Source organism: Myodes glareolus, chromosome X (genome assembly GCF_982192425.1).
Source record: "Myodes glareolus chromosome X, mMyoGla1.1, whole genome shotgun sequence".
In the NCBI taxonomy this organism is placed as follows: domain Eukaryota; kingdom Metazoa; phylum Chordata; class Mammalia; order Rodentia; family Cricetidae; genus Myodes; species Myodes glareolus.
The window spans coordinates 82,131,020-82,151,896 of record NC_142053.1 but is presented as its reverse complement, the minus strand read 5'-3'; the positions used below and the strand labels follow the sequence as shown (position 1 = coordinate 82,151,896).

The 20,877-nt window shown below is 47.8% G+C and overlaps 1 protein-coding gene and 1 pseudogene across 2 annotated transcripts in view; one reads left to right on the top strand and one right to left on the bottom strand.

The window, feature by feature from the left end:
• Nucleotides 1-20,877, top strand: part of Nhsl2 (NHS like 2) — a 256,229-nt gene that overhangs the window by 148,493 nt on the left and 86,859 nt on the right. The window contains exon 1 of one of the 2 annotated variants that reach the window (XM_085685138.2): nt 17,928-18,265. The exons of the other annotated variant lie outside the window; for it this stretch is intronic. Coding sequence (XP_085541264.1) covers nt 18,196-18,265 — 70 coding nt within the window. The 5' untranslated portion in view covers nt 17,928-18,195. Of the gene's footprint in view, nt 1-17,927; nt 18,266-20,877 lie in introns of those variants that run through there. 2 annotated transcript variants of the gene reach the window in all.
• Nucleotides 7,043-7,483, bottom strand: LOC125389281 (large ribosomal subunit protein eL27 pseudogene; annotated as a pseudogene).

The window sequence follows — 20,877 nt, the reverse complement described above, 5'->3', positions numbered from 1 at the left end:
TCACAGACACACATACATACACATAACTTAAATAAAATCTTTTTTTAAAAAAAAAAAACTACATTTAGGCCAGGCAATCGTGATGCGCACCTTTAATCCCAGCACTTCGGTGATAGAGGCGGGTGGATCTTAATGAGTTCAAGATCAGGCTGGTCTTCAAAGTAAGTTCCAGGACAGCCAGGACTGTTAAACAGAGAAACCCTGTCTAACAAACAAACAAACAAACTACATTTTGTGTGTGTGTGTGTGTGTGTGTGTGTGTGTGTGTGTGTGTGTGTGTAAGTCAGAGGAGAATTTGTAGGATTTCTTTAACCCATCCACCTGAGTTTGATTCCCAGGACCTCTGACTACACATATGCCTTGGCTCTCTTCTCTCCCCAGATAAATTTTAAATGTAATTTTTAAGGTAACTAGTTACGATGCAAAGGGAGACTGTGCTGCATGCCCTCCAAAGGGATGAGCAAATTGTGGTCCATCCATATAGAAAGGACCGCGTAGCTCCTGAAAGGGGATGAGGGATATATGGCGGAGTGTTTACCTACTATGTGCAAGGCCGTGGGTTTGATTCCCAGCACTGTAAGAAAGAGAAGAAGTGAACTGCTTGAAACAAGAAGGAAAAGTTCTATTTACCACCAAGTTTCCCAGACTCCACCCCCATCTCAGCAGGATGCCCTCTCCGTGTCCTGTGTCCTTCCTTCACTGCCTTTATGGTTTAGCTAATATGTATTGTGTGCTTATCTAGTTTACATGTGCAAGTCAGGAAGGCCCTCAAGGAGGGCCGCTCATGCCAGTCCTCGTACTCTCCGCTGTTGTACGCTGTCTGAGGAAGACAATTAAGAAAGCTCCCAGGCTAATTGAAGAGTAGCTTTGACAAAGCAATGGAAAATGTTCATGTTATTAAATCGTGACCCTTGAGCTCAGGCCATTTTAATATCCTGTGTGAAGAAACAAAGAGCATGAGAAAGCACTTTCGTGAGGACACGGATCACTCCTCAGCAGGCGCCAGGGGCAGCTGAGGCATGAGCTCAACGGGCCTCTTCTCCTTGGAACATCAGTTTTAGTTGAAAGACCAACTCCAGTGGTCATTCTTCTCCGAAATGAGCAAAGTGAGCCTGTAGCTTCAAAGGAACAGCCAAGGGTATTTGCTACCAAAGCTAAGATGCAAACTTTCACCTGAAGATTCTGAATCTCGAAAGACATGTTTCTATGGCCAGGGCCTTGGCAGCGTGCCAGTATTTAAGATTGCCCTTCCTGCTCCGTGGTTCTTTATGACCTGCTAGGATTCCCAGGTTTCATCCTGGATGCTAGAGTCGCTTCTTGTCCTGCCTTGCTAGAGTCCCATGCATGTACCTGTCCACACAGTCTTTGACCTCAGCAAAGCATGCGCATTTTGGCCACAAAATGGAGAGCACCATAGATGTCAGACTCATGCATCAGGAAGGCTACCATTGCAGAGCAATTCAGGCGTGCCAAGACATGACACAAAACCCCAATGACCATGCTTCCCTTTCTTTCAGGCAGCAGCCTGAGCCTTCTTCTCATCTGCCTTTACGTGTCTTCCCAGAGCTAGTGATGGCTCTCTCCCTTCAGCCTTGACCTCTTCAGAGCCTCCAGCTGAATGTCTCCAGGGCCTCTCAGCCGCATGCCACCAAGCCCACATTTATCCTTCCTCTTCCCACACTGCCCCTCTCCCAAAGCTCCCTAACTTGGAGACATCATCAACTCTAGCGACACTTCACCAGGAAATTCTGTTGTTCTTCCTTTCTCTTAGTCTCTGCCACAAACAGGCCTCCTTGCTTCTCGTCCCATCCCTCCCACAGCCCCTGGACTGCTTTCCATCCCTCTCCCATCAGCCTCCCACACAAAACCCCCACTGGCGGTTGGAGGCTGCTCCCTGACTCAGAAGTCTCCATTGTTTCCTATTATCCTGGCCTGAGATCCACACCCCTCCTCATGACATCTACAGGCTCAGCTGGGGTCTCATTCCATCTGCCTCATCTTCCTCCTGACTGTCTCCCTCCCTTACTTCCCAGGGACCTTCACCCTTTTACACTATTGCCACTATGCCTAGGAGTTCCTTCTCTAACCTTCATTTTAACGGTAGATCTTTTTTTTCCCTCCAATCTTAGTTTTTAAGGGTTCCCTGTGCTTAGGAGCCACCCATATGCTAGGCAAGCATCTTACCACTAAGGAACACGTCCAGCCCCAAGAAACAATTCTGTATCACCTTGTCTTATCCTTTCCTTACTTTCACTCTTTTTCCTTCCTTCCCCACCTTTTTTCTCTTTCCTTTCCTTCCCTTCCTGTCCTGTCCCTTCCCTTCCCTTCCCTTCCCTTCCCTTCCCTTCCCTTTCCTTCCCTTCCCTTCCCTTCCCTTCCCTTCCCTTCCCTTCTCTTCTCTCTCTGTCTCTCTCTGTCTCTGTCTCTCTGTCTCTCTCTCTCTCGCTCACTCGCTCGCTCTTGTTTGGAGGCAGAGTTACACTGTGTAGCCCAGGCTGACTTGGAAATCACTATACAGACCAGGCTGGCCTGGATCTCATTAAGCAGCCCAGGCTGGCCTTCATTGAAATTACAATGATCATTCTGCCTCAGCCTTGAAAGTGCTGGCATTAAAGGCATGAGTCACTAAACTTGGTTCTGTATTTACCTCTTTTTTTTTAAAGTGTGTGTGTGTGTTTGTAAGTGTATACATACATGGACATGTAGGTATGCATACATGTAATTCAGGAGTACATGCGTGTGCATGCACAGAGGCCAAAAGAAAGAGGACACTGATTCCCTCAGAGCTGGAGTTACGGCCTTTGAAGGACGACCTGGTGCTAAAATCTGAGTTTCCATGATCGCACAGCAAACACTCTTAACCGGTGAGCCGTCTTAATGGGGGTGTGACTTCATTCCTGATGCTTCTCACTTCTAATTGATAGAAACTTAATGTTAGGAGCTGGCAAGTGACAGTCAATGAGTATGTATGACAAGGGAATGAGACCAAATTGTATCAGATGAAGGCTGGAGGCCCTGTATCTGCAAAATTCAAGGGGGTACCTAAAGGGAATAATCTGGAAAGAAAGTAACCTTTACTGAGTCTTACCTTGTCCTACCTGCAGTATGGACTTTGTGTGTATTCTCCCTCCATTGTTCTAGCCACTGTAAACCAGCACTGTGCTCACCATGGGGATCTGGGACCTGGCCACCTGAGCAGTTCCTAGTCTGTCCTGAGCAGCAGCTTGGCTGTCAGCTGCAGAACACTTTCTGGTCATAATCGAGAGAGTAGGAACAGCAGCTAGTACCCTTGCAGCTGCATCTATCCTTCACACAGAGAGAAAGGACTGTGTTTACCCTTAGAAGTTGAGCCCATGTCTTGAGGCATGGATGCAATGTTGGAAGTTAAAAGTCAGTGGAAAAATAACACCCCCCCCCAAACCCAAGCCTAACTAAACCAAACAAACAAAAAACCCCAGCAGCATCTCATTTAAACTTGAGCCAATGTGCCAAGCTCTCTAAGCAATAGTCCCCTTGCAGATTTGCGGTGCAGGTGAGCCATGGAGACTGTGCGAGAATGCAGTGTGGCTCAGCCACAGGAGGGCTTTGCCAGGGATTCGCCTTCCTCCCTCCTCAGCACCCACAGAAAGAGGTGTAGCAGTGAAACGCATGCTATGTGGCAAGGCAAGGAACTGAGCTCTGTCTCTGGCACCTCCAAGGCTACGTGACCTTCTTTGAATCACTTTCCCTTTCTGGACTTCGGTTTCTTCTTATATTTGGAACATAAGGGAGTTCTGTTTCACAGCAGTTGGACGTTTCTATTTTTTCCTCATTATCCAGTCACTCAAAAACCAAAGGGCTATAACCGAGTTGGTAGAGCGTTTACCTAGCATGTACAAAGCCCTGGGTACCACATACTCTAGGCTTGGTGGTGATGCCGGCACTCAGGGGGTGGAGATAGGAGGATCAAAAATTCAAATTCATACTCAGCTACATAGTGAGTTCAGGGCTTGCTTTGCTACATGAGAGCCTGACTCATAAAAAGAAATTAAAGAATGTCAAGGTCATCATCCTCAGCTACATACACAGTTGGAGGCCAGTCTGCTCTATACCAGACGGTGTCTCAAAGCAAGGCAGAAAACAAAAAAATGAAATGAGATGTAGCCTACTTGTAGAGCACTTGCCTGACATTGTGCAAAAGTGGAAGGAAGGAACGAAGGAAGGAAGGCAAGCCAGCAGAGAACCTGGACACCACCAGGTCAGCCGTTTCTAACCTGAAGGGCCATGTTTATGGAAGTTAACCATCTCTAGAAAGATTTTCCCAAAGGCACAAGTCTCTGAAGCCTGGCGACCTGGAAGGAAAGTCAGGGCTCCTCATCAACAGATCCAAGCCAGGCCCCTCCCTGCTGGCCTCCAGAGAGATGCCCCCACAGGCTTGGGCCTTTCTGCCAAGGCAGTCCTGGAGCTGATTCAGGGGCCCAGCTGCCTGTTGCCATGGCAACATTCCAGCACACTTTGCATAGTGACGGGGATGCTAGGTTTTGCTAACAAAGTGCTCTGTAAAGGACTTCATGTCTTTGGCAGGGACAATTCCGCCTTCTTTTTCTCGCAAATAACTGTGGGGGCTGTGAAGAGGGATTTGGCAAGTCACTTCCTCTGTCTTGGCCTGCGCCCCTGGGCTTTCCTTGAAGGCACAAGTTGGCAGCTTTTTCTTTCTCTAGTTCCAAATATACCATCACTACCCTCCTCCTGTCCACTCCCCCGTCCAGAGGAAAGAATGGTTTTTCCCTTACTTAGAGCCCAACATGTTTACGAAAACAGAAGGAATGCACTATTCTAATCGCCTATATCCCGTCGGCTGATTGCTGGGTCAAGCAGTCCTCAATCCCCTTTCCTTTGTTCAGAATGCCCAGGGATTTTCAGGATTGAAGCAGGAAGACCATCTTGTATCCTGGGGAATGAGTCCCTGGGGCAGGAAATAGGCTCTGAATTCTGAGTGGACTTGGAAGGAAGCCAGGCAGCTGGGCAAATCCTGATTTTATTTTGTCCGAGGGATGTGATCTTGAACACACATTACTTAATCTTTCTGGGCCTCAGTTTCCTCATTCTTGCAGTGGGGGATGATAATCTAGGCTTTATATGGGCATTATGGAAGGGATGCTCTAAAGTGGAAATGTATCTTGCGCTTGCCTGCTTCTGCTTCCTTTGCTCTCGTCTTAATCTAACATACTGGTACATCAGCCTCCTGACCCCCCTCATTTCTACAGCAATCTCCCCCAGCTCAGCTAAACGTGGTGACCACACCAACATTTAAATGGCATCCTGGGTCTGGGAGTGTGACTCAGTAGTAGAGGTCTTGTCTAATGTGTGAGACTCTGGCCATCCCTAGCACATGGTGGGTGGTGGTGATGGGGCACTGCATATATCAAGCTGGTTCTGGTGGCACACACCTGCGATTCCGGCTACTCAGGGTGCCAAAGCAGGAGCATTGCTAGTTCAAGACCTGCATGGTTTGCTGGATGAGTTCCAGGCCAATCTGGGCAATGTAATGAAACCTTGTCTTAAAACAAAAAGAGGTCTGGGGCTATAGTCCAGTAGAAGAATGCTTTTGTGCCTAGCATGCGCAGAAACTTGAGTTCAATCCTCAGTGCTACAGAGGAACGAAAAGAAGATGAAAATAAAAAAAAAAATCACTGGGACGCTAAGACAGGAAGATTTCAAGTTCAAGGACAACCTAGGCCACATAGCAATACTGAGTCTCAGTTCCCCACCACCAACACCTATCCTGTGTTTCTCCCACTACTTTCAAACTCTAGTGGCTTCTCGGTGTGCTTCAGATAAAATCCACCCTTCTCCCCTCATTTCTTCCACGTCCGACATACTAGCCTTCTTTCCATTTTTCAAATGGAAAGCACCTCACCTCAGGGACTTGGAACTTTGCATTCCCTTTGCTGGTTTCTTCTTATGCCCAGTTCTCAGCTTGAGAAGCCTTCCCCCACCACGCATCCATACTGGCTCCTCACAGTCATCCAGGGGTACGACCCCTTGCTGGTTTTCACAAGGTTATCACAAGGTTCACCTGCTCACAAGGTTATCTTGCTTTGCTATTTTGCATATCTGATACATTTGTCTCCAATATCTCTCGGTCCCCAGTGTCCACATGGCTGCCCTATGATAGCTTCAATGCAGTCTACTGACTGAATGAACGAGAGGATGAATGGGGCAGTCAGAGTAGTGGAAGAAGGCCTGAAATGCAAGAGAGCACAAAGGAGTTCATCTTTCTTGTTTCTTTCCTTCCTCTCTCCCTCCCTCCCTTCCTCCCTCCCTTTCTCTCTTTCTTTCTTTCTTTCTTTCTTTCTTTCTTTCTTTCTTTCTTTCTTTCTTTCTTTCTTTCTTTCTTTCTTTCTTAATATTAAGTTTATTTGAGACTGTGTCTTACTGTGTAGCCCTGGCTGGTCTGGAACTCACAGAGAGCCACCTGCCTCTGCCTCCTGAGTGCTGGCTGAGATTAAAGGTGTGCCCCCACCACATCCGGCGTGTTTACCCTTTCTTTTTGCTGTCTTCACCATCTGACTATATGGCAGAGGGCTCTTCTGCTAGAACTGGGGCCTCCAAAGCTGAGAATGCATTCATCTATTAGAATATGGGAAGAAAATATTAGAGTTTCTATTAACACTCAGTTTAGCATTTTAATTTCCATATTTGCCTATGTTTTATCATTTTAAAACCCAATTAGCACAATATTACATGTATATAGTTTATATATAAATACACATATCTTGGAGCACTGGCTTAAAAATACTTGGAGAACACGACCAGTAGGAAACAAATAAGCAGACTGTTGGCAGCGTGATACAGATACACTGGGTTGGGCCAGTGCAGATTTCTAAATCAGGGTATTAGAGGCTGAATGCCTTGGGATTGAGGTAGGGATGGAGGGCGCCATGGGTGGAGACCCCCACAATTCTAGCACATATGTTGCCCCTTTTCACAAATGGCCTTGCTAGTCCAGTTCTTCAGAAAGACTTGCAATTTTCCCTTTCTTTTTTTTGTTTTTTAAACTTTTAATGATGTAAACAAAAATATACCTAAAAGCGAAGCTTCTGGGAAAACCATTTGTTCTTCCCTGTCTTGTATCGTTCCTCGAATTTGACCTTGGCTTCCCGCCTTGCCTTGCGTTTCAGGGCTGGGTCCCTAAAGACATCCTTGTTGACAACAGTTTTGTCCAGGGGGATATCCACAGAGTACCTTGTGGGCATCAGGTGGTTGTAGTTATAAACCTTCACAAAGGACTTGATCTTGGATCTCTTGGCGACTTTCTTCTTGCCCATGGCAGCTGTCACTTTTCGGGGATAGGGGTCAATTCCGGCCTCCAGGGCATGGCTGTAAGGGCAGTCTGAGGTGCCATCATCATCATCATCATCATCACGATGACGGCTTTGCGTCCGGAGTAGCGTCCAGCCAGGATAAGCACCATTTTCCCGGGTTTCATGAACTTGCCCATTTCGACAGCGAGCAGCCGGTTCCCAGCAGAAAGGCAATTTTCTCTTTCTAGGAGTTTTTTGCTTGTTTGTTTGTTTTTTAGAGACAAGGTTTCTCTGTGCAGCCCTGGCTGTCCTGGAGCTCTCCATGTGGACCAGGCTGGCCTCGAGCTCACAGAGATCCAACTGTCTCTGCCTCCCAAGTCCTGGAATTAAAGGTGTGCACTGCCACTGCCTGGCTTCAGGAGAGTTTCTTTTGCAAGTCTCCAGAGAACCTTTGACTGTAGAGCTTGATCTTTTTCCATCCCCAGAGGCAAGCATGTATGGGGGAAGACTAGGGTAAGAGACTTCCTGAACACAGGCTGCTGTTTCTCCCATTGGTGTGTTCTCTGTAAGCAGAATGGTGCCTTGAGTAGGGTGGGTGCCGTACTTGCCGATCAGCATCAGTACCCACGACACCCCCCCCCCCCCCGTGTCTGAGCCGAGAGAACATGGAGGGAGCAAGCAGGCCCATTGTTTCACTGCCAAGATAGAAACTAAATGGGGCTCAGAGAGGCTGGGGCTGGCCCAAAGTTGTGGAACATCCAGCCATCCCTCTGTTTTGTGCCTGTTTCTCTGCTTAGCCCATTGTGAGGAGTGCTCCTTTATGACCCTGGCCTTCCTTGGCACCTCCTCCTTGGCCTGCTCCTTATAGCGCCTGTTTTCCAAAACTCTCTGGCTTTCTTACTGGGGCAGGAGCCAAAACTTAAAACATTACAAATTACAGTTCCACCGCCTTCACCAAACCCACATTCTATAGACCTGCCCACTCTTTCTATGGGTAGTAATGATGTCACTGTCCTTCTAGCTGCTTGGGTCTCAACTACAAAGTATTTAGCTTCTACTGAGTAGATGCTACTAGATCTCAGGCACTTTTTTTTTTTTTTTTACAAAACATGCTTCGATTTTTTTAAAAGTGTGTGTGTGTGTGTGTGTGTGTGTGTGTGTGAGAGAGAGAGAGAGAGAGAGAGAGAGAGAGAGAGAGAGAGAGAGAGAGAGAAGAGAGGAAGATGGTGTGCTGTAGAGGTTAGAGGACACTGTTGTGGAGTTACCACGCCCCTTCTACCTCTGTGTGGCTTCTAGGGATCAAACTCAGGACTCTCCAGGTATGGCGGCTTGAATGAGGATGTTCCCTACAGAGCCAGAATTTTGAACACTTGTTCCCCAGCTCATGGCACTGCTTGAGGAAGTTTGTCCCTGGGAGTGGGCTTTGAGGTTTCAAAGCCACACAGCATTTCTAGTTTGTTCTTTGTGCTCTGTGCTAGAAATTTCTTATGGGCGATTAACATATGCACCAAAGAGTGCACACACCGGCTGGTGTGCACACACCAAGTACACCCAGTGCTTGGGAGTCAAGGTGTGAGCCCTCAACTTCTGCTCCAGTCCCCATCTGTGCCTGCTGCCATGCCTCCCTCTCATGATGGTGAAGGGATCTTTCTTTTTTTTCTTAAGATAGGGTCTCACTATGTAGCTCTGGCTGTATAGTCACTCACTGTATAATCCAGGCTGCCCTCAAACTCACAGAAATCTGCCTGTTTCTACCTCCTGAGTGCTGGAATTAAAGGCATACGCCACCATATTTGGCTCGGTGATAGCCTCTTATCCCTCTGGTACTGTAAGCCCAAATAAGCCCTTCCTTCCATAAGATGCCTTGGTCATGATGTTGTAGCATAGCAATAGAAAAGTAGCTAATATACCAGACGTGAGGAGTATGCATCTTTGCTTGCTAAGCCATCTCAGCAGCCCTAGAAATTCTTTATGGGCAATTAACATATGCACCAAAGAATGTGCACACTGACTGTGCGCACTTGATCACCAAGTACACATCTTGTACTCAATCTCATCTCCTCTGCTTGAGATGCTGACTAGGACCAGGACCAGGACTGCAGAGCCCTCCCCTGCACTATTGCAGATCACTCTGTGAGTAGTTTACTCCAGTTTACAAACATACATTATTAGTCTTTAAACCAACTGATTTAATTTTGCCACAAATATCCAACAAATTAGGCTTTTCTGACACACTCAATTTTTGTTATTATTAGATTCTATTATATACTAGCATACATGTAAATTTACAGAGGTCATGCGGATACTTCTAAAATCCTCCTCTGCACTCTCAGCACATACCACTTGTGAAGTGTGTGTCACATTTTCTAAGACACTGGGGGATTAGTGTGTGGTGTGGGAGAATTGTCTGTATTCTGTCAATCATATTTTAATAAAATGCTGATTGGCCAGGCAGGCAGTATAGGTGGGAAAGCCAGACAGGAAGTAGGGGTGGAGCAAAGAGAACAGGAGTATTCTAGGAAGCAGGAAGCTCCCTCCGCACTCCTGCGCAGACCACCAAAGAGACAGGATGTAACCTGAGAAAGGTACTGAGCCCTGTGGCTAACGTAGATAAGGATAATGGGGTAACAAAAGTTGTAAGAGCTAATAAGTAGCCTGACCTAATGGGCCAATCAGTTTATAATCTTATGGAGTCCTGTGTGTGATTTTCCTTGGGAGTTGCCGGCTGTGGGGTACTGGGTGGGACAGATACCCCAACAAGCCGGCCGTCATGCTACAAGTGTGAGGGGAAATCTGTTTCTGCTAGCAAAGATCAAAAAGCTTTCTAACCTGATGAGGCAGCATCTATACTGAACCCAAACTTGGTGGCCCAGATGTGGCTATGCAGAGGTGCCCTCCATTCTGATAGCAAGTCCCTGAGAAGACATCCTGAAAGTGTTTGGGTTGGGACTTGAGAAGTGAGGTTGACTTTTCATGAGTACAGCTGAAAGTGGGAGAGAAAGTGTTCCTCTAGGGCTGGAAAAGGAGAAAACTTCATCGTGGCTGAGAGAAAATACTCTGCTTCAGGTTTCAGGGCTATGGTTGTAGCCCCGTGGGGCAGAATCTCTCAGACCAGAGATAAGTAAACTTGCACACAACCCACGAGCCCTAGAATGGGCTATTGGTAGACCGCTGGGGTCACAGTTGAGTTGTGTCTCAGAATTCAGTGCCACCAATGAAACTTCCCGAAAGTCCTCACACCAAAGTGAAGTGTGTGCAGGTCATGGCAGGTGTGGCCAGCAGTGTGACCAAAAACTGGTCTTAAAGATGGTTAACTTGGGTCCAAGACACAGCCAGGCCACTTTCTAGCTCAATCTCTTACCCTAGTCTATTTTTCCATCTTCTAATTGGGCCCCATGAGCCAGGGCATTACAGAATGAGAGCAAAACAGCGACAGGCTGGCTCTTGTCCCAGTTTTGGGGATCCAGGTGGCAGTCTGGAGATAGCACTGCCTCCTTCCTGCCCACTTCTTCACTCTTCCCTTCACCATCCTTGGAGATAGGAGACTCTGCTGATGAGATGGCAAACAAAGAACATTAATCTCTTTCACTTTGGAGACATGGCCCCCAGTGTTGCTTTCAGGCCCCAGATTTCTCTGTTTCGTATCAGAAGCATCAAGTATGGTGGAACTGGAGGCAGGAGCTACTAGCCAAAGTATCGCACCTCTCCCTCCATCCCTCCTCTCCAGACTTGGTTGCTCCTGGTTTGACTCAGTCTGAGCTTATTCTGGAAATTCCTCACTCAAACTCTATATGAAGACACCACAGAAGTGCAGTCCCTCCTAGTCTCTCTCTCTCTCTCTCTCTCTCTCTCTCTCTCTCTCTCTCTCTCTCTCTCCCATCTCTTCCCTCCTTCCCTTCCTCTCTCAGCACTTGCATAGTGATCAGGGGAGTGAACCTTCCTAGTCCCACTCCACAGACAGTCACTTCAGACTAGGGGACCAGCCAGCCGAGCCACCAACACCCTGTGCATCCCAGATGTTCATTCTGATGAGCAAGAAGCTGGAAGATTTGAGTATGTGGGGCACAGGGAGCAGTGTGTGAAGCTTTCAGAGGAGCCACCAGGAAGGAAGATCAGGGCAGAGCTGTAGGGCAGAGGGGCTGGCTCCGTGGCTAAGACCTAACTAGCTACTGGCTAGGTGCTCTCTTCTCACAGGCAGAATCTCACTGAGGCATAGTCTATGCCAGGCCATTCCCAAGGGGCAGCCTCAAGTCACCGTACTCCCGCACAACCCTCCAGGAAGCTAGGGACTAGCAGGCAGGGAAACCTCACGGACTTGTGGAGAAGTAACACAGCCAATGTAAAAGTACTCAGAGCAAGAGCAGGATTTGGGGGAGCATAGTGGCATTTGAGCTAAAATTTGAGGAACTGCCTATAGGGCTTGGAGTCTCACATGGGAAGCAGTAAGAAAGGAAGAGGGGGACACATTTTAGCAAGTACTGACTGTGTGCTTGGTATCATGTCATAGAAGACTTACAATACAATGGTTCTCCCTTATACAGGGTGAGTGCATTCCTGGATCTGAAAACTACCACTAGGACTGGACCATGAATAGACTATGCTCTTTTCCTCATAAATACACACATGCCTATGAAATAGTTTAATTTATAAAATGGGCTCAGTATGAGATTGACAGCTATAACCATTAATAGAACAGAACAGTAATATACAATAATCAAGTGATGTGACCGCAGGTTCTCTGTCTCTCAACACATCCTGTTGTTCCATGCTTACCTTTATTGTGATGCGGGGAGATAACAAAGCCCATGTGATGAGATCAAGTGACGTGAATCATGTAGACACTATGACGGCATCAAACTACTTATGACCTGAAAATTTGCCAAGAGGGTTGGGTGTGTAGGCTCACTCCTGTAATGCCAGCACTTGCAGGCTGATAGTTGTGAATAGCGAGATGCCACTCCCCGCCTCTTACACACACACACACACACACACCTTTTGGGCGGGGAATGATTGGGTGTTAGGAGATGATGCCAAAGGCTTGGGATATTTCATAGGTCAAGGTTTTTTAAACAAAGTGCTTTTTGGAAGATTCTGTGATGAGAAGTTGTTCTCCTCAAGTCTCATGTCCCAACGATTCTGTTACACTTTTACCAAATGTAGGTTCTAATGGGTTTTTTCTTCTTGAAGGGTCCGTGGAAGGCTTGCTTTGAGGCTGGAGGTCTAGCATAATGCTGGAGTGCTTGCATGGCATCCACTGGGGCCTGGGCTGGATACCCCAGCGCCTCAAACACACTTGCTTTGGTTGGTAGCTCCTCTCTTTAATCAACTTCTTCAACTCCTCTAGAAATGTGACAGCAGCTTCTTCGCTGGTAGACAGACTGTCCTGACATTTTTCTATTTTTTTCAGCCCAAACCTATTCTTGAATCTGTGTAACCAGCCCTTACTTGGGAAACATGGCTTGATGTCACTCCCTTCCTAGCTTCCTTGCTGGAGTTTTCTTATAGGCTCCATGGTTCTGATGCCACACGTTGCCAGCAACAGTTGGAACGTGTTTTCTGTTCATGTCTTCCACCCACAAATTTAATTCCTTTTGCGTGCATTTCTTCTTCCTTCACGGTTTTGCAGATAGATTTGTTCTTACCATAGTTTTAGCAACCTTGGCACACAGCTCCTCTCTTTCCCTCATTAGCTTGAGAACTTTTGCTTCACGGAAGCTCTTGGTGGATTTTCTTTGGCACAGCCAAATTGTTAGGTAGCTAGCTAGATATTAGCAGGCTTAGAGGGATTAGGGCTGGACTGCTCTCTAATTCCAGCAGCTTGTGAAACCAAGTGTTCCAACTGCAGCCTGATCATCCGAACGGGACCTGATTCTTATCTCTGGCCTAGAAGGAGGGGTGACATCCCGAACCACTCAGAAGATCATTAATTGAAATTATCTAAACCTGGTTCCAGGATCCCCTGAACCTTATAAAATTATTGTGAGTAGGAGGCTTTCTGATAAAGAGCAGGGGTATACCATTGCCCCCTCTTAGAAGAGACCCAACGAGCCTGAAAATCACCTAGACAGGAAAGCACCCCTTAGGAAAGCTATTCCAGAGACAGTGTTAGAAATACTATAGAGCCTGCCTAAAATGTAATTCAGCAGATAGTCGTTCTTACTGTTATTGTCACTTTCACTACAAAAATCCCCTTAGTCACTGGCCTTTCTCTACTCTGTAATAGATGCTGTAGGTCTTCTATATTACATGTGTGAATCTCATCCAAATTCTTTTGATGGAGACCACAAGGACAGAGGAAGGAGCCAAGGAGTGGAGGGGGGGCATATTTAAGTGACCATCACTCTTTTTGGGATTTGGGGCCATTATTAAGTAAAATAAGGGTTGCTGGGACTGAGATAGCCACTAAGTGATTAAGGAGCAGGCAGAAGACACAGTGTATGGACAAAAGATTGATGTTAAGTCACCAATGGTCCAGAGTGCTAAGAAGCAAGATATTATGCTACTCAGAACAAGGCACAAACTAAAACTAATTGTTTATTCTGGAATTTTCCCTTTCATGTTTTTGGACTTTGACTTCAGAAAGCAAGGCTAGAGAAGGCGAGACTATCATAGCTTACAGGTTAGGTATTTTCATTGCCTTCCCAAAGTGAAGAGGGTCAGGAATGTAGTGGAATTTACAGAAAGCAGGTGAGCATGGGCAACACAGGGTGTAGGCTCTCCATATGAAGTGAGGATTAAGAAGGATGAGGAACGCAAGGAAAAAAGAGGGGGTCCTACCTCTACAAGTCTTTGCTCTTCATGTTTTTTTCTAAACTTGTAACAAATTTAGTAAGTGTAAAAACCCAAAGGAAGAAGAAATTCCTAGTGTTGCTGAAGATTTTATAGAGTCAAAACCTGGGTCCTGGCAACCATAACAAACTAGGCTCAGCTACTGGTTCTCATGCTGATTAAAGAGACAAGTAATGGAACCTGGTGCGGTGATGCCGAACTTTAACCCCAGCACTCAGGAAGCAGAGGCAGGAAGAGCTCTGTGAGTTTGAGGTCAGCCTGGTCCATATAGTGAATCCCAGGTCAGTCAGGGCTACATAGTGAGACTCAGTCTCAGAGAGGAGGGGTGAGGGAGGAGAGAGAGAGAGAGAGAGAGAGAGAGAGAGAGAGAGGAGAGAGGAGGGGAGAGAAGAAGACAGAAGACAGATATGGGGGAAGGAGAGAGAGGAAAAGAGAGAAAAGGGAAGGGGAAGGAGAGAGGGAGGAAGGGAGAAAGAGAATATTAATGTTGAAAATAGGGAAAGGATTTCAGTATAACCTCATTGGGAAGAATAACAAATGAAGGAGTCATCTGTCCCCAAGTCCATCTGCAGGATCCTTAGTGTCAGGGTTTTAGGTTTAAATAGAGGGCAAGAAGTGTACATAACTGTCCTAGTTTCTGTTGCTGTGCTAAAACATTGAACAAACCCAACCTGGGGGAGGAATGAAGAAGTCAGGGCAGGAGCTGAAACAGGAACAAAGGCAGGAACCATGGAGGGGTGCTGCTTACTGGCTGGTTCTCCATGGCTTGCTCAGCCTGCTTTCTTATACAGCCCAGGACCACCAGCCCAGGGGTGGCACTACCCCCGGTTGATAGGACTCTCCCACATCAATCATTGATCAAGAAAATGGCCCTGCAGGTCTATCTACAGACAAATTTAATAGAGGCACTTTCTCAACTGAGAATTCTCTTTCCAAGAGACTCTAATTTGTGTGAAGTTGACAAACTAGTGAACACGATAACTAACCAGTCTTGCTCCAGGCATGCTCCTACCCAGTATTGACTCATGAATGGTCCAGTCTCTATCCAGAAAGGGAGTCTGATTAGTTGTGAGAAGTGTGTGAAATTTTGTGCTGCGAGACAAATTCTTCCTTTTGGCTAACACCAGTACTTCATCTTTCCCCTCTATAGCATGGACTTCTTGAGGAAATTCCAATTGCTTGGGGTTATTGTCTCAATGATCTGATTGCTAAGGGGTTGGGCACATGAGTCTCTTTTGAATATCTTCTTTCCAGCCAGTAGGTTATATAGAGATCTTGGCCAAGCTGTCCCCCTCTCTTAGCCTCTATTCAGATTTGGTAGAGTGAATTTGAGCAACACCTGTCCAACAGGGCTGTGGTGAGGAAGATTTGTCATGATGAATTTGAACTGTGCTTTGAAGAGCTGAGGATGTAGCCAGTGGTCAGCCACTTACCTTGCTCGCCAGGCCCTGATTTCCATCCCTAGCACTGAAGAAATGCTTTGGGGCCAGTTTCTGGAGTTCCTAGTCATATTTAAATTAAAATTTGTACTACATTGGTTCATTTTATTTTATGTGTGTTTTGCCTGAACGTATGCATTGCACTGCACGTATGTTTGGCACTCAAGGAGATCAGAAGAGGGCATCAATTCCCCTGGAACTGGGGTCACAGATGGTTATGAGTCACCGTGTGGATAATAGGTATTGAACCTGGGTCCTCTGCAATAGCAGCCAGTGCTCTTAACCACTAAACCAGTTCTCCAGCCCCATATTCAACTTCTGGCTCAGGGCAATGAGTGCACAAGTGTATTCAGTTTGTGTCCATCCATCCATCCATCCATCCATCCATCCATCCATCCATCCATCCATCCATCAATTCCTCATCCCCTCTTCCCCATCTTTCCTCTGAACACTTTCAAACCCCACTTTTTTTGCTCATATTCCCTCACTTCATTGAGGATATAATCTAGAGTCCCATGTGTACGACTCAGTTGAATTTTATTCTGTTTCAACTTCCAGAATGTGCCTCACACTCTGCAATCAACTCACAATGCCATAATCACCTTTATAGGTTTCTCTGAGCTTTATTTTAGTCCATTTTTACAATTTTGAACCTCCCAAGACTCGTACTTAAGACCTAGCATAAAGATATTTTTAAAAAATAAACAAAACCAAATGTTCCCCAAACTTCAGCTATTCACTTACCACCTTCAAGATTTTTACCAGGTTCATTAATCTCCATGATTTGCAAAAAATCACATTCATAAATCTATTTTCCCAAGATGCTTCACTCTGGGTACTTCCTACTTGCTCTGGGGCTCTTTCCCTATTTTAAACCCCTACTTTGGTCTCCTGTTGATAACACTGGAGATGCCTTGTCACATTCCACAGTGAATTGCAAAGCCCAAGGAGGGGTTTCATCTTGTTGCAGTTTGGTGTTTTGTTTTTGTTTTTGCACTTTCTCCCTTGCTAGGTCAATAGTCTGAGGGATGTTTGTGAATTTGCTGAAGCTTGAAGAGACCCTTGGCAGCTGGGTCCCTGGAGCTTGCTGTCCCTGGGTTACCCTTCATCCTGCATAATGTCCACATGTCATCTCCTCTGGGAAGTACACCTCAGCCCTTCCGGTGGAAGCAATTTTTCTCTGATTCTCCTTTAACTTTGTTAAGTCTTCTCTTTATTGTCATCGCCTTTTGATGTGTCAGTTGCCCCTCCTAGGTGACTTATGCCTCTTGCCCCTACTACTAGCATAGGGCTTGGGTAGAGCAGATGCCTAGGAACGCCTAAATTAACAGTTGAATGAGGGGGAGTGTGGACAGATGTGTGAATGGATCTCATTTTAGTTCTCTTGTCCCCAAATCAGAAAGCTCTGACCCACGCCCACAATGCTCTGTGGCTGTAATTATGACAGACGGGACCCCTGTCTCTGTGTCTGATGACATCAGCACTGAACAGTCTTACTACTCGCCTAAGTGATTCAGGGCTGTCTGACTCCTGCAGACTTGATTCCAGGACCGATGGCCCTAGCTTACTGCCAGACTGTGGGGCTGGAACAGGCTGCTGAGCCAGCACCACCTGCCCCTTGTCACTTATCCCACAGGGCTGCAGCACTCGCGACAGGCTGCTGCATATGTGGTGAGAGCGCGCGCATGCGGCGCGCGCATGGATTTTCTGTGGGACATGAAAAGAGCCTTCTCATTGGCTGCCGAGGGTCCCAGTTCCAGTCTGTGAATCTCTGGGCTGCTGGCTCTGCCCTCCCATGGGAAGGCAAAGCAGGCAAGGGAGGGGAGAGTGGAGTGAGGCTTCAGGTGTGTCTGACAAGGAAGCAGGTACGCCTGGTGGCCGCATTGGGCATTCCAGAGGCATCTGGATGTGCTAGCGCCAAGCCTGCAGCCTGGAAGCCTCGTGCTCTGCCCAAATTTCTTCAGGTTTCTCTTAGGACTGGCGCCCAGAACGCACTGGCAGCTGTCACAGAACTGGATCCGTCCCCCAATGGAACAGGGAGCTGTGTCACTTAGAATTCCTGGGTAGCACATTCCTTCACTGGTCCTTGTCACACTCATGGATGAGGCTCTGTTATTGGCCCCTCGCTCCTGCAAGCTTCTGCAGATCCAGAGAGCAAGCGGCAGCAGGAATGACAGCTCTGAGAGCAGAGGCAGCCAGGGACAGTAAGGGCAAACGAGTCGGGTCCCGGGGGTTGCGGGGGCTGGCCCCATGTGCAGATTCACATGAGGTGGGGCTTGCACTCAGGGTTTGCTAGGGTTCTTTTTTGGAACCTGGGCTGCTAGACCTGACAGGAGCGCTGAGCAAGGGGGAGGGGATAGAGAGGGAGGAAGGGAGCGAGGGAGGAGAGAGGGAGAGAGAGAGAGAGAGAGAGAGAGAGAGAGAGAGAGAGAGAGAGAGAGAGAGAGAGCGCCCTAGCAGGCTCTAGTCCAAGTGAGAGGTTCAGATCTGGACAATACTGTGCCAAGGGCACAAGTGGGATTTGGAAGAGCCATGTGTGTAAGAAGCAAAGCTGAGGTGATGTAAGCACCTGGGGAGGAGCACAGGTCGAGGAGGAGGAAGAGGAGGAGGAGAAGGAGGAGGAGGAGAAGGAGGAGGAGGCGGTGGCGCGGCGGCCGCGGTGGCTGCCAGTCCAGAACAGAATGATGGGCAACTCTCACCACAAGCAACCGAGGAGTAAGAGCCAAAGCAGCAGGATGCATTCAGCAACAGGTACTCTCTTTCCTTCCCTCCTTTTCCCCGGGCTTCTCTAGCCAGGGCCTCCCTGGCTCACAGGGCCCCTGACCCTTGGCGTGACTTGCAGGGGCTGGCAGGGGGGCGGGGAGAGAGCCTGAGGGAGATACGGGTGAACTCCCAGTTCCCTTACTCCAGTACCAGGCTGAATTGCATAAGTCTGAGCTCCCTAAGCAGGCAGGAGCTGGTTCCTTAGCCAGCAACTCCTTGCAGCCTTTGGAGGGTGGCTGGAGCGCCAGCGACTGAAGTTTATTGCTAGCACAGTGCTTTCTCCCTGGAGCCTTGCACGGCTTACCCTTCAGGAGTCTCCTTTGTTATTCAAACCTCCGGCTCTCCCAGCCCCCAGCCCCGCCCCACACGTGTACACCTACACCTCTCCGGGCTCTACCTCAGCTCCTGCCTGCTCTGAGTGTGCCAAATGAGACTGTTTCTTGCTGTGTAATGCCCTGCCCCCCACCTCCTGGCCCCAACCCTTACTGAGATACTCTCCCTGCGTGGACAGAGGGGCGCATTGGACAGCCTGGAGTCTGTTGTCCTCCTACTTTCAATGTGCTCTTCTTTGTCCTCTGTGTCCCTCCAGAGGTGGACTCAAGGGTGCTGGCATAGTTTTCCCCCAACAACTTCTTCCTAAACCTCACAGTGTGGGGATTAGGGTCTGGAGACAACTTTTGCTAGCTTGCCTTTGCACTGCAAGAGGACTGTGGGGGGAAAACAGTTGCCCATGTTCTATTCCTACCCCTACCAACTTAACTTTTATTCCCTTCCCCCACTTTTGGAACCTGGGCCTCAGACATATTCAGGAAAGTACACCACCACTGAGCTGCACCCCCAGCCCTGCTCTCTTGGCAGAACCCCATTTTTCCCTCCCCTTCACACAAAGTCCCAGAAGAGCCCAGAGTTTCCTCTGTGCCCATTTGGGAAGCTTTCATCCACTATCCAGGTCAATGGGAAGGAAAGGGAAGTTTCTGCCAAGTTTAGTGTAGAAAGTAGTAGATGGGTCAGTGCCATTCTCAAGCACAGAGGATGCCTCTATCTGGTCCTGGGGCTCCGCTGGCTGTGGATGTGACGGTAGTTGTCCAAGGCTGGTCATAGTGGCAGCTCTAGAAGAGGAGGAGCTTGCAGGGTGTTTGCAGGGGGGCAGGGAGCAGCTTCAAGAAGGTCAAGAGGCCATGCTGATGAGCCCCACTCCTGGAGCCTGCTAGGAAGAGTATTGCTTTGGACTTCTGGGTACGCTGAATTTGCTCCTTTGGTTGACTAAGTCAAGGATAAGATTCTGAGTATTGGCTTTTCTTTGTAATATTCCGAGAACATTCTTTTAAGGCTATATTAGCAGGTAAATGGCCCAGCCACCACCTCGTAGCTTCTCTCTTCTCTGCCATGGAACTGAAGGCTCAGGACCTGCTGGCATTACATGGTGATGCTTTGCACAGCTTTGTCCAGGAACTGGAGGAGAGCTATCCACTTGCTAATGTTCAAAAATTTGGGCTGTTGTTTCATTTCTTAGCAGTTGCTTTGTGTTTTCAATGTCTGTCCCAACCCAGGGTCATCTTGCTAGGCAGTAGCTATCAGAGCAGCCTCTGGCAGCATGAGGAGGTGACCTCATGACCACTTGCCTCTCCCTAGTACCCTCCACCTCCTGACACGGGACCATGCCTGCTCACTTACTGTCTCTAAGCAGCCCCAGAAGCCTGCAGGAAAAACGCCCTCCCACTGGGCAGACCTAAAGAGTAAGTGTTCAGTTGTCCATCCCTTGTCTATAGAGCCTTACAGGCTGCTCAAAGAGGGAGAAAGGCGCAATCAGCCATGCTCTTAGAGAAAAGCCGAGAGCCTGCCTATGGGAAGCCCTGCAGTGATCAGGAAAGCCTTCCTTCCTTCTCCCATCATTAGAAGAAAGTGTCCTGTCCTCAGAGTTGTGTCTTAGGACTGCTTTTTCCTCCCACTCGGCACCTCTCCCTTAGCAGTCTAGGCTACCCTGAGGAAACCACTCTATACGCTTGACCCCTATATCTCTGTCTCCTGCCAAGACTAACATAACCCACTGCTCCAGTTCCAACCTAATGTCCCAGGAGTACCCCACACTCGGCTGAGCACTGCTTGCTCCATCCTTTCCCTTCTTGTTTCCCTTTCTCCTGTTTTTCTCTTAATGGCATCAGCATCCTTCTAGGAAACCAAACTAAGAACCTAGGAGTTATCCATTGCTCTATTTTTACTGGTCTCACCATTTTATTTGCACATCCACCCAAACCTCTACCCGACAATTATTTGTTGCTAAGCCTTCCTCTGAGACATAGCCCCTGTTCCTCTTGTGCACTGCCAGTGTCCACTCTTGCCTGTTCTAGAACTGACTCCTGGCCTTTGCCTCTGACCTTCTCCTAGTTAACCTAATAGCCACCATAGTACTATCTTGTGGTGGGTCCAAACCTTGCTAACTTCGGAGTGGGAGCATCAAGACTGTCTCCCTGCTGTGGAGGTAGATCCCAAGTGGCCTGAGGAGTATCGTAGATGCTGGGGAAGAAAGCTCTTACCTTTCAGTTCTGTAGGTATTGTAACACATATTAGAAAAGTCTACCTAGTATATCAAACTCTGGTTT